Source organism: Aspergillus welwitschiae, assembly GCF_003344945.1.
Source record: "Aspergillus welwitschiae strain CBS 139.54b unplaced genomic scaffold BDQ94scaffold_1, whole genome shotgun sequence".
In the NCBI taxonomy this organism is placed as follows: Eukaryota; Fungi; Ascomycota; class Eurotiomycetes; order Eurotiales; family Aspergillaceae; genus Aspergillus; species Aspergillus welwitschiae.
Genome location: NW_020798695.1, coordinates 636,453 through 648,540, shown reverse-complemented (window position 1 = coordinate 648,540; position 12,088 = coordinate 636,453). Strand labels below are relative to the sequence as shown.

The 12,088-nt window shown below is 49.4% G+C and overlaps 4 protein-coding genes across 4 annotated transcripts; all 4 read left to right on the top strand.

The window, feature by feature from the left end:
* Positions 1-1,458: 1,458 nt before the first annotated feature.
* Positions 1,459-4,772, top strand: BDQ94DRAFT_2787 (F-box domain protein). The gene is made up of 2 exons (XM_026775397.1): positions 1,459-1,783; positions 1,897-4,772. The coding sequence occupies exons 1-2, from the start codon at positions 1,599-1,601 to the stop codon at positions 4,676-4,678; spliced, it is 2,967 nt and encodes a 988-aa protein (XP_026632210.1). The 5' UTR covers positions 1,459-1,598; the 3' UTR covers positions 4,679-4,772.
* A 652-nt stretch (positions 4,773-5,424) lies between these two features.
* Positions 5,425-6,838, top strand: BDQ94DRAFT_164946 (uncharacterized protein; the record flags this gene model as incomplete). The annotated part of the gene is made up of 2 exons (XM_026770159.1): positions 5,425-5,945; positions 6,295-6,838. 2 exons carry the CDS (start codon positions 5,425-5,427, stop codon positions 6,836-6,838), a joined length of 1,065 nt encoding a protein of 354 aa, XP_026632209.1.
* Positions 6,839-7,594: 756 nt separating this feature from the next.
* Positions 7,595-11,043, top strand: BDQ94DRAFT_132585 (putative C6 transcription factor (Leu3)). The gene is made up of 6 exons (XM_026764086.1): positions 7,595-8,352; positions 8,437-8,876; positions 8,927-9,364; positions 9,422-9,690; positions 9,747-10,280; positions 10,337-11,043. Exons 1-6 carry the CDS (start codon positions 8,155-8,157, stop codon positions 10,648-10,650), a joined length of 2,193 nt encoding a protein of 730 aa, XP_026632208.1. The 5' UTR covers positions 7,595-8,154; the 3' UTR covers positions 10,651-11,043.
* A 151-nt stretch (positions 11,044-11,194) lies between these two features.
* On the top strand, positions 11,195-12,061 carry BDQ94DRAFT_132584 (uncharacterized protein). The gene has a single exon (XM_026764085.1). The coding sequence runs from the start codon at positions 11,326-11,328 to the stop codon at positions 11,761-11,763; it is 438 nt and encodes a 145-aa protein (XP_026632207.1). The 5' UTR covers positions 11,195-11,325; the 3' UTR covers positions 11,764-12,061.
* The last annotated feature ends 27 nt before the right edge of the window (positions 12,062-12,088 follow it).

The window sequence follows — 12,088 nt, the reverse complement described above, 5'->3', positions numbered from 1 at the left end:
CTGTAGAGTCGTATTATCATCCTCTAAGGGAAATAATCCGTAGTCCAACTAAGTTCAAATGTACTAGTTAACAACATTGGTGATTGCCGGCTAACATATACTATGTTTTCCTACTACCATAGGGTCTGAAGGGGTTGCGTAGGGAGGGCCTTCTTGTATTCAACAATAACATAATACTGCCAGTAGCCGTGGTAGAATATTCCGTTTTTATTGAATGTTGATCAATATCATTGCTAAATGTTGCCATATATTCACATTGAACTCTGGGATAATACAACAGTAGTATTCAGTTATTTAACGGTAGTAAGTACCTTCCCCCACATTTACCGGGGTATGTCATTATTATCTATTGAGTAAACGTGTACTGGACGACAATTTTCATTCTGATCGTTGACCTTCCCGATTTGTTGACCAAAATTGAAGCTTCTGTTGCAAGATGGTGCACCAGATATATATATTAGCTAAGTAGTACTGCCACCGAAGCGGGTAGTAGTAACTATATTGAAGATTGAACAACCATCGTGATTCAACAACTAGTACTAGTAGCATCCGCATTCAATTCATTGCATATGTCCTATGAGAACGATTTCAATAATTGTTATATCTAGTATAGTACCCCGTACTCGTCAAGTTATCTACTTGTCAGACCTGACTAGATCGCAAGGCCGAGTGACAGCATTGAAACTCTGGGGGGCCGGGAAGGTAGAGGGGGGTAAGAGAAAAGCGCTGATAAGTGCATAGTCATTGAAGAAGTTACCCCATACCGTCAGTGAAGGCTGGAAGGACTAAGCAGGCCTGTCTGGCTTGTGATCGTTAATCTCCTTGCAGCTCTGGAAGCGCGCGCGATCGAAAAAAGCCTTATTACTCCGTAGAATCTGCCAAAAAGACTGTGGGGAGCATCCCAGTCACAACTGAGTCAGCCAGGGCGACCAACCACGTGCCCCAGATTGGTGGAATGGCCATCCGCGCAAGCACTAGTCTTCTTTAGAAGAAGGTCCCTCCTGCCAGGGCTTAGCGCGGTAAGATTGCATACATTGTTTCATAGTTACAACTAGTGTCTTTAGTAGTAGTGAACAATGCCTCTTAATACATCTCATACATACATACACTAGTAGTTAGCTGGTTCTTGTGTTTCATTGTCAGGAACCCATTTCATCCACTCTCCTCCTCTTTTCTCCATCCTCCTCATCCCACCTGCTAACTAGTATTCCCCATCTGTTCTCATCTCTTCTTGGACTTCCTTCCCCAAAGTTCTTATATACCTCTTCATGCTTCCCCGCTTCTGACCTATCGAGTTCCCCTTCCTCGGTCATCTGAAACTGCCCCGTTTCAAAAACTCCATACGCATTGGAGCAGAAGATCCCCGGTGCATTATTGGCGTGCGGGTGAGGGACACAGCCACCGGCCTTGCTCGTTGGCGCTTCCCGCTTTGCCCACCAGCGTGCTTCCTTCCGCGGCCTTTATTTCGCCCCCTATGTCCTCGAAAAATCATGCTGGGCTTGGATAATTGAACACCCCCAGTGTCGTCTGCATTTGTTCCATCAAATGTAGACCCGCGTGGGCGAGACTCCAACTAACTACTACTACTACCATCGACCATGGAGGAGGATGTCCGGTTGCCCACCTCAGAGCGGCTTGGCGGCCCCCATCTTGATCCCGATCAGTGTCCCTCGACCACTTGCTCCCTTAAGCTGCATCAGGAGCTCCCGAAAAGCACGCGACCGCGTTTGGAGAAGCAGGCCTTGTCACCATTTGCTCGTTTGCCTCGTACCGTCATCGAGCAGTAAGTGCACTTCCGTCGTCCCAGAGCCGGCGCATCGCGCGAGCGACAATCATGTGATTGATGATATCTGCTGCCTGTGCTCGGAAGCTTTTCTGATTTAACTGGCGCCTTAGTATCCTATATGTTGCGGATGCCAACACATTTGCGTCGCTAACACTGCTGAATCGAAAATGGCGACGCATATCGGACTCAACCATTTTGTATGCGCACCATCTCTTCCAATGCCCGTCCTTTGCCTTGACGCAGAAGGCTACTGAGCAGCCCGCTCACTCAAGTGATCTTATACTGCTCAAGCGGCAGTTCGGCGCGCAGGTCAGGCGGAATGCATTCGATGCTTTTCTCCGGCCCCGCAGGACTCTCATCAAGCTTACTTCGACTTCCATGAGCTCCTCGACGGCCTTCCCGCAAGGTGAAGCATTTCGCTTTTCTTTCTCTCCAAATGCACAACTTATCCTGTGCATCAGCTCTTCCAGAATTGTGGTTCTCGATGTAACCGCGGATCTGGCGGTCGTGAAACACGAGCTCAAGACTTGGCGACGGCCTTTGAACGCTGCCATTGTTGATGATGGCTCCATTCTCGCTGTGGTGTCCTCTACTCATCGGGTCAATATCTACCGCCTTACCGATGATGAAGCGAAACACATTCAAGATTTGACATTGAACGATGTTCCTCGGACCCTAGCGCTCTCTCCGACAGGGGGGGTCCTTGCCATTGCGTACGATGATCGGATCGAGGTCTACGCCATCGGTGAAGGGGCCCTGGCTACCGAGCGAAGAGCTGTGCGCTGCTCCGGAGTTGACTCGGTGTCGTTTTCCTCTGATGGTGTCATGCTACTAGGGACTTCCGCTGATCGCGGTAATGGCGGCCTTGTCACTATAACAGTGCCGTTCTACACAGAATCAGAAACTGAGTATTCCCCAAGGGATGCTCAGATCCGGATGTGGACAACACAGATTTTGTTTCCAGACGTAACCACCGGGCTTAGCCATGCCTGTTTGCTGCCCTTGCACGCAGAAGGTGAAGGCAATTGGCTACTAGGGTTTGATGAACAAATAAACACGTTTCGAGCATTCGGGGTGCACAACACGAACTCGGGCACAGCATATTTCGTGACTCCGATGTCTGAGGATGGGTCCCGGGAGACATCTCCCATCATGCTACCCACTGTTGACGACCTCGGGGAGCTGGCTGCTATAGGGTTCGAGAGTTCTGGCTTATGGGTATATGGTGTACCTGATCGTCTGGATATTGCTCCTGTAGCTCCCAACGCAAGAACATATGCTGAAGTGGATGCTGAGCAGGGCCCTTCAATCGAGGAAGCGGCTGCTGCCCGGGATAGCCTGTCCCGACTCCAGCAGACCATCACAAAGCCCAAAGTCCTAATCAATGGCCATAAGATGAGCGTTATGCCGGGAATGACAGCAGCTTGCTGGGTACGCCACCCAAGCTGTGTGGCTGGCCGTCGTAGATTGGTAGCCGTTGCTCCTGGTGGCATTAGCCCTCCGACGATCGGCGAAGAAGACGTGCCGGTAGATGGCGGACGTGTGCTGCTGTTAGACTTCGAACGATCTGCCACAAATGGTGACTCGGTTGAAGTCAACATCGAGGTCGGTGATGCGGAGCCGAAGATCCTGAGTGAACCGAACTCTACCATAGATACCGAAGTCGAGCTGGAGAGGAGAAGGACGCGATTACATCGTGGGAATACTACTTCGCCTCGGGCACGCGCATTTGCTCGAGAATCCTATCCTTCGGCCAACTCGGTCGTCCACGCACCTCGGCAAAATGTGCGCAGAAACAGCTCCTTCTTCTCGGGCTCTTCGACTAGCGACATTCAGCACATTCCGGAATCACCGTATGACAACAGGCAACCTCGATCTCGGGACACGTTGCGTCGTGCAGCCACGGCCGCGGCTAGTGGTCGGGGACGCTATAACCCACGCTATCAAGACGAAGCACGCCCTGTTCAAGGCCAAAGGCCAGCCTCACAGGCTTTCCAGGTCCCTCATGAGAGCGACGCAGACAATTGGGTTCCACCGCCACCTCCCTATTCTAGGGTCCCCGACGCACCGCTTCCCGATTATCTCCGAAGGACCCTCCTCCCTTCGCATACGGAACCGGCCCGTAGAGTCGGTGATGTTCCAGAAGACATCCAGAGACCTCAGACCAGTCGTCTGGAACAGATGGTCGACGAATCTACGTCCCGAAGCTCGCTACAAAGATTGCATACCATTACTGGCTCACGGCTCGCGGCTCGCATGAGGAGGGGCATGAGAGACTCCGAGTCCCCTGAACCGAACAGACGACATACCATGTTCTTTCGCAGAAGAGACTCTGCCACAGGACCCCAACCTAACGTCCACGGCCTTGATGGAGCGCAGATGCCTGTGTTAGAGCAAGACCCTTCGGTCAACTTTCAGGGTCAACTGCACCCTGTCCTCAGCGGGTCTACACAGCTAAATCAATCGTCAGCAGTTCAACGAGCAAATTACCAGGACGTTTTGCTTGAGGAGTCTTTACCTGACGCCCCGGACTGGCAGGAGGCTATGCCCCCGACACAGAATGGGACTTTCAATCTGGACCATTACCCATACTCCATCTCCTCGCCTAATCTTCAGGTCTCGACCCTTCAACATGATGCCCCCGAGGCGGTGCATGGGAGTCGACAACGTTCCACCTACTACCGAGGAGCAGATCGGCGCTCTCATTCTCAGAATGTCCGGCTCCCGCCTGGGGGTATTCCACCGCTGAACCGCCGGGCATCAACCGACCCCACACTATCTACCAGTTCACAAGCGGCTGCACATGATCTGTGGCGGAGACGCATTGAAGAGTGGAACGAGCAGACCATCTACGAGAGAAACAAACGCAGAAGCAAATGTATAGTGATGTAGGAAGATTGCCATTATGTTGCGTGGGTTAGACTGTTTAGGCTTTTGGCTCCGGATGTTTCTTTTTTTTCTTTTTTTTTTTTTTTACTTAGCTCATATACCCGAGTGGACATATATAGGCTTTGTAGAGCTGTGCATATTGATCTTCTCAACCACATCTTTTGACCTTGCGCAGCTTTTACTTTCTGTTTTGAACCGCAGGCAAGTAAGGTGTATACTGTGTCTCTTATTTTTAGACAAGCGCTATGATAGCTGCTTATCCCGGCATCTCTTCAACGGATTCCAAACGGTCAATTTGGGGTATTTGATACCATGTCAACTTGATCAGGGTAGGAATTCTATTTCACGAAGCTCCAAATTCATACTAATCGTGAAAAGTGCTCGAGTATACCACTGCCGAAAGACAGCGGAATTGAAGTCATGACTCATTGTGTTTTCTATAATTACCACAAAGCCAGATTTATTCAAAGGAGGTGGTTGCGTTTCTGCGTCTCTCCTTCCTCGCAAGTCAAAGAAAGGTTTCGTCCCGTGGTTTACGTCTTTGTGCCTAATATTCTGTCCATCATATTCTTCCCCTAACCGTGCAACCTAATAACAGCAATACCAGGGGAATATGCTGGATTTGCTCTTCTTAATGTCTTTGTTTTCAACATCCTAAATATGCCTCTATATGGCTACTACCTGCATACATTACTCTCGCGGCATTTCATGCCTATCATTGAATTTGGTAGACTTACCCAGTAGCCACCATGTCCGAAGCCCCACACTCACGCTACAATCTTCGAAAAAGAAACCCCGTCGATAATGACGTTTTCGAAGAACTGGAAAAGTTCTTGAGTGAGCAACGCAATATTCCCCGGGTAAGAAAGCCACGAACAGGTGGAGGAGCAGGAAAGCCACGAAGAGGCAAAGGAGGAAGAAAGCCACGGAAAGGTAAAGGCAAAGCCTCACAGGGACCATCAACGCCAGATTCGTTTACAACAAAGATCCACGTCAAATTTATCGCAGACATCCAAGAAGAATCAGATCAACAGTCCGAGGAAGCCTCAACAGAAAGTGCCGCCAACATGTCCGATTGGTATCGCTCCTCCCATAGCGAGGCGGATCTCAAACCTGGGGAGTCTCACTCTAACAGACATTTCTATTACCAGCGGACCGGACCTCCCAGGCCCGATTGCTTGTTCGCTGCCAATGTTGAGGTAGTAAACAAGGTGCCGGTGGATACCATCGTTGACCCCAGATACATGCCGTCAGATGATGATACCGGTGAGTAAGCTCTGCTGTGCTGTGCATTTCGAGCACTAATCCAGGATTTGCGATGGTCCTAGAATTCCAGAGACTAGTGGACCTATGGCAAGATCCTGCAGTCGAAGATAAGGTTGAGTTATCGGACTGGTCTGAGTTAGAAAAACTAGTAGATCCGAAGAAAGCCAGGTTCGCGCCCCTTTTCAGGGACGTTCATGATGACAGATATCGTAAGGAAACAGAACCAGATATCCTTTTTGATTATATCGCCTCGCTATTTGAGCAATTACCAAGTCAAGGAGAGATGTGTGTCACCTTTTGACTTCCCGAATGCTATAGAGCCATGAGAAAGCTGACTATGTTCACCCACTCAGTGATTTTCGTCAGAAATGCTACTTCCCGCTCGCGCGCGAGGACCTGGGAACGCATCAGGGTCTATATTTCAGTTACTACATTGGAAAAGGAACCTTCAATGTCCCTGGTGGTCAAGCGATTGGCGTTCCTCTCGCCGTTTGCACTGTGAGATTTATCCTCCTCGTGAGCTGGTACCTGAAGCTGAACAACCTGCAGTGCAAACCGAAGCTCGGACGAGCTGGCATCGCCCAGTCTGAGATCCCGGGACTTTTGTTCCAAGCCAACATGGCCTTCGAATTCGAAAGTAATCACGAGCAATATCCTGCATATGTCATCAGCGTGCGAGGTTGGAAAATCCGCTTCGTCAAAGGTATCATGACCCAGCAGGAAGTTGCCCATCTCCAAGATAAGGAAAAGCTATCAGGGAGGATCAAGGTGCAGCGAACTGGGGCGTACGATCTCTATTACCGCAACGAGCGCAAGGAGTTTATCCGAGTTATGCTAGGCTTGTTGCGGTCATTCAAAGATCGACGCGAAGCAGACTTTTCTACCCAACTGCTCTGATTCGGTGGTAACGTACAACCAGTGCTGGCGTATATGTGCGTGTGTGTATAAACATGCCGTATTCAATATTCTGTGGAACTATAGTGACTGAAGTTAAGGCACTTGGACAGATCTTGTTGGTCATTGGCCTGGTAGTTATAGTGTTATTACGCCTCCAGTGGGTCCTTATCAGATTTTAATCCTGTTGAACGGGGTCTCGAAAAACAGGCAGATTCATTAACCTCCGACGAACCTAATACGAGCACGCAGGCATGAGCAGCAGCTCCAGGCAGTAAGCACTATCAGAACCGAAGAATAGCCTGAAGCCCATACAAGCATCGGATATCAAATGATCAAAGACCGATGACAGCGTACGGGGCACACGCAGACATGCCCTCTTATTTCCAATTGACCTACTTCTCCTTGATAAGTGGTGAAATAATGGACATGATATTTGGATAATCAGGTGGAACATGAGTGGTCAAATCCAAACCAGTCGTCCGGCGGCCTAGTTCCTGGTCCGTCGGACGTCCGAGCTTCCGGCTGGCGTCGGATAGGCTGCTATGGTGATAGGGCGAGGGGTGGGGCCAATTAGATTAATTTAGTGTATGAGCTTTCTGTAGGTAGTTGATAGTCATACCATCTTTCCTTTACCAGCATCCCCTTTATGAATAAAAACAAGCAAGTAATCTGATTGTTCCTGCTATACGATATCAACATCAAGGACTGGCGTATAGTTAGGGTTGAAATCAGGGACTCGGGATTACCTAACAGAAAGGGTTCAAGGTGGGGCGGATCCTCCGATGGCCCGTGCTGACTAAGGCGCCACCGTTGCGCCCCTGCTATCATCACGTGCTTTTTTTTTTTCGGGCGAGACCACGTGAGAGCGAGATCGGACAGCTTCTCCTCGCTCGCAGTCCGTTTCCCCCGCGCTGGATTGATTCCATCCCAATCTCAGTAAGAAAGGGTCTGGATCCCTCCATTCGACTCCTCTTTGAAAGGATCTGCACGCACAAACAGCACAGCGCCTTGACATAACCTCACCCTTTCGGTGTTGTTTGTTTCACTCTTCTCCGACTCGCTCTCCGAAGTTCTTTCTCTCACGTGGGCAAAAGGCTCGTGCCCAGCCAATTTCCCCGACAGACCCCGATCATTCTTTTCTTTTCTTTTTCTGGTGTTATAATACCACATCCTATTTCGGCCCTCCTCCTACCTTCCCTACTATCAGCCTGGAGTCTTCCGAACGATCGCCCAGCGGAATCGGAGGCAGGGGCCTGCAGGGTACCATCCTGGAGCCACTCGCAGGAGAGAATGCTTCTGCTGCCCCCAGTCCCGTAATGGGAGGTGTCAGCCATCCGTCTGTCTCCCCTGCTGTTGGGTCTGATGCTGCGGGTCCAGCCAGGAAGCGCACCACGACCATGGCGGGGTTGGATAGCTCTCCGGGCAGTATCGATGATGTCGATGGGCAGGACAATCAGGAGGAGAAGAAGAGACAGCCCGTGAAACGGGCTTGTAATGAATGTCGTCAACAAAAGGTAAGCTCACGCCACACTTAGGGTTTCTATTCATCCGAGACATGTGGCTTACTTGGATTGTTATTAACCCTCTCTTTCGTACAGCTCCGATGTGATGTTATTCAAGACCCGTGGACGGATTGCTCCCGATGTCGTCGTCTGAAGCTGGATTGTAAAATCGAGTCCAACTTCAAACGGGTTGGGAAACGCAGTCGCAACGCCGAGATGGAACGCGAGATCATCGAGCTGAGGAAGCAGATTGCTACTGTGCAGGCTGGGGCTATGCCTCAACCGCAGTCGGCCTCGTTGCCGCCGGTTCAGACGCCCAAGCAAGAAACGGCCAGCCAGGTTGGCTCGGGAGTCTACCATACGCCGTCGGCCATGTCTGCTGATCAATATATGGGATCCCATGAGGCTGTTGCGTCGCTTTTGGATTTGCGCTCCGGCTTTGATGGCTCGAACTACATGAGGAACGGCAATCATCACTTCAAGCGCATTGAAGATGTCGCGGTCGTTCCGGAGAGGGTGACGGAGCTGTTTCATCTGTAAGGCTTGAAGCAGAATATTTATCAAGGATATATGCTAATGTTGTTAGGTTCTTCACCTTCTACCATCCTTTTCTACCATTCCTTGATCGAGACCAGTCGCCCGATGATTACTACAGCGCATCGCCACTGCTGTTCTGGACCATCATCAGTGTAGGCGCGCGGCGCTTCCAGGCCGACACCCACCTTCTTAATTCCCTCTCAGGCCCGGTCTCGCGATTGGTGTGGAGTACGCTGGCGGACATCCCACAAAGCTACCATGTCGTGAAGGCTCTCTGTTTGCTCTGTACCTGGCCTTTTCCTACTAGCAGCACGTCCACCGATCCGACCTTCATGCTCTGCGGTATGATGATTCAAGTGGCAATGCAGCTGGGCCTGCACCGTCCGTCTCATACGCAGGACTTTAGCAAATTCCGCGTGGAGCTTATTGAAGAGGAACTTCGCGACAAGGTGCGAACCTGGGCAGTCTGCAACATTGTCGCCCAGCGGTATGTGGTTCCATCGTTATCGTTATCGATCTCGATCTTTTTCTGACTAGGATGCAGTGTTGCTACTGGTTATGGCCAGCCTCCGTCCTCTGTGTACGACTGGACACTGTCTTCGAATGACTCCGTGGACCCCAACTTTAGGTTGCCCGACGACATCAGATCGAGGCTGGAGATCGAAAAGTTTTGCGACAAGGTCACCAAATCTTTATATACTAACCGGCGGGACCCTGTTGGGCTCTGCAGCGATCAGGAGCGATCAACATTGATCTCATTTCTGTCGCGGGACTTCGATGAATTGGAGAATCAGCTGAAGGCGCACAATGACTGTACGTGCTTCCTTAGGCATTATGATGCTTGTGATAAGACGATCTAACCTTTGCAGGTATCACTAATCTTTATTTGCGCGCATCGAATCTTCATCTTCACTTGTCTGCGTTCTTCGACGACACGACTGCAAAGGATTATAGAGAGCGTCTTCTCTCGCTCTATGTCGCTACCACGACCTTCCTCGAAGCAGCGATGAACCTGGAAACGGAAGTCGGCCCGGTGCTGTCATACACCCCGTACTACGTGTATCAGATGATGGTCGCGGGCGGATGCACTCTGCTGAAGCTATGCAAGAGCTTCTTCGCCGCGCACATCGACATGGATTATGCGAAGAACCTCTTCAATCGGACGATCTGGGCCATTCGACGCGTGTCCGTCTCTAGCAACGATCTCCCAGAGCGACTGGCGGAAGTGGTGGCGCAGATGTGGCGGCTGAACAACGTGCCCACACCAAAATTGACGGCAGACGGCGGAGAGGTCGACGACTCGCTGATGCTCAAGGTGCGGTGCCGGATGAGTATGTCCTTGCTTTTCGACTCAGTTTGGCGGTGGCGGGAAGACGCGCGGACCAAGGGGCGTAATCTTGAAGGTATGCACGCGTGCAAACAAATCTACGTATGTATCGGAGACTGACAACACCTGCAGCATATCTTAAAAACCCAACCAATCCAGACTCGAACGCCGAATCCTCCAACTCATCATCTGTCCAACCTACGCGCACCTCGACAGCGACACCCGGGGTCGCCGGCGCCGCAGACCCCAGTCTCGCGCCAGCCCCCATGCTCCCACAAGCCAACATGGGCGTATCCGCACCGAGCGCTGTGGGCGCCCTTCCCAGCGGATTCATGGAACCCAATTACGAAGTATTCGATCCGCTGAACTGGCTTCTGGACGGACTGGTTGATTTGCCGTATTCATACTCGACGATATCGGGGATAGAGTCTCAGGGTATTGCATGAGCAGTATAATTCTGTCGACGACTTGACATGGCACATAAAAATTTCCTACACTATGCTACATATATTTGACGACTGTTTGATGTTTATTGTTGCTTGATTGATTGATGTACCATATTATTATACCAGCGAGATGATTGGATTGATGTCCGACACACGCACACAACCCCGACTATCCTTACGTTATGGAGTTGGACAGGAGCGAGGAGTTGGCGATTTGCTTTGCTAGCTTCGAATGAAGCTAGGGTTGGATTTTTGATTTGTTCAGATGATACCAGGTATCGATAGTTGGATGCGATGCATATAGTGCAATAGATGTATTTACATGGCTTTTCCTACTCCGAGATAAGATTCTTCTATTTATTTATTTACTTATTTTGTTTTATTCCCTTTCAGAGTTGAGATATACTTTTAAGGGTACCATGTTATCTACAATTTAAGGTGTAATATAGATTGTGATATGGTTATGGTTATCTTAGTCTCAAGTCTAACCACGGAATCACGTGGCGTATTCCAACGTCTAATTACGTAGTTACCACCTCCATCCAACTGTATACCATCGATCTATCTATCTATCTATCTATCTATCTATCTATCTCCTATACTACTCTATATCTACTATAACTCTATAATAACATCAATCAATCATATCCACAACACAAAGCAGAATTAGAAGATATGCCCGACTTCGAAACAAAAAGACCTCCTTCCTCCCTCCTCATTCCTAAGAAACGTCCCCTCAAAACAAAGTCATCATCATTATTATCCAAAACCTATTCTACAGAGAAACACACACCAAGTCTATATTTCACATCAACATCCACAGAACAAGATCCCAAAAACAGAACAGTGAATAAGGATAGAGGAGCGAGTGCTGCAACAACAACAGAGTTTAATTTCTCGCTTCCGCCGCAGCCATTTCTTGATCCGGGGTGTTGGGAGAGGATTCGCGCATCTTCTTCTTCGAGATTAGGTGGTGAGGGTGGAAGTGGAAGTGGAAGTGGGGGTAGGAATGGCTTGCAGTTGAATGAGAAGGAGAAAGAGGAAGAGAGGAGACGGAGGAGAGCGAGGGAGGCGGAGTATGGGGGGATGGCGGTTAGGGGGAGGATCAGATAGTCTCTATTTATTTATTTCTAGTCTGTTCATTTTCCTATCGGGTATGGAGTTGTGGGTATTTATTACAGTGAGGATAGTTGTAATGTATGTTTTATCATTTTGAGCGAACTTGGTTGGCATCATATCGTGTATATTGTTGCATAAATCATCAGAGTAAGTATGGTATGGTATCTTCATCATCGTGGAATGGACTGGGACCATCAAGTAATGTTGAATCATGAGTAGAAAACAATTCCAAAACACAGAACAATACAAAATGCATGCAAAACACTAATCCAAAACATATGCAAAAAAAAAAAAAAAAAAAAAAAAAAAAAAAAAAAAA

Excerpts from the sequence above, each read along its gene's own strand:
- BDQ94DRAFT_132585 (XM_026764086.1), top strand. The coding sequence starts at position 8,155 with ATGGGAGGTGTCAGCCATCCGTCTGTCTCCCCTGCTGTTGGGTCTGAT. Across the intron at positions 8,353-8,436 it reads ATGAATGTCGTCAACAAAAG|CTCCGATGTGATGTTATTCA; the intron begins GTAAGCTCACGC and ends TCTTTCGTACAG. Across the intron at positions 10,281-10,336 it reads CAAGGGGCGTAATCTTGAAG|CATATCTTAAAAACCCAACC; the intron begins GTATGCACGCGT and ends CAACACCTGCAG.
- BDQ94DRAFT_132584 (XM_026764085.1), top strand. The coding sequence starts at position 11,326 with ATGCCCGACTTCGAAACAAAAAGACCTCCTTCCTCCCTCCTCATTCCT.
- BDQ94DRAFT_2787 (XM_026775397.1), top strand. The coding sequence starts at position 1,599 with ATGGAGGAGGATGTCCGGTTGCCCACCTCAGAGCGGCTTGGCGGCCCC. Across the intron at positions 1,784-1,896 it reads CCTCGTACCGTCATCGAGCA|TATCCTATATGTTGCGGATG; the intron begins GTAAGTGCACTT and ends CTGGCGCCTTAG.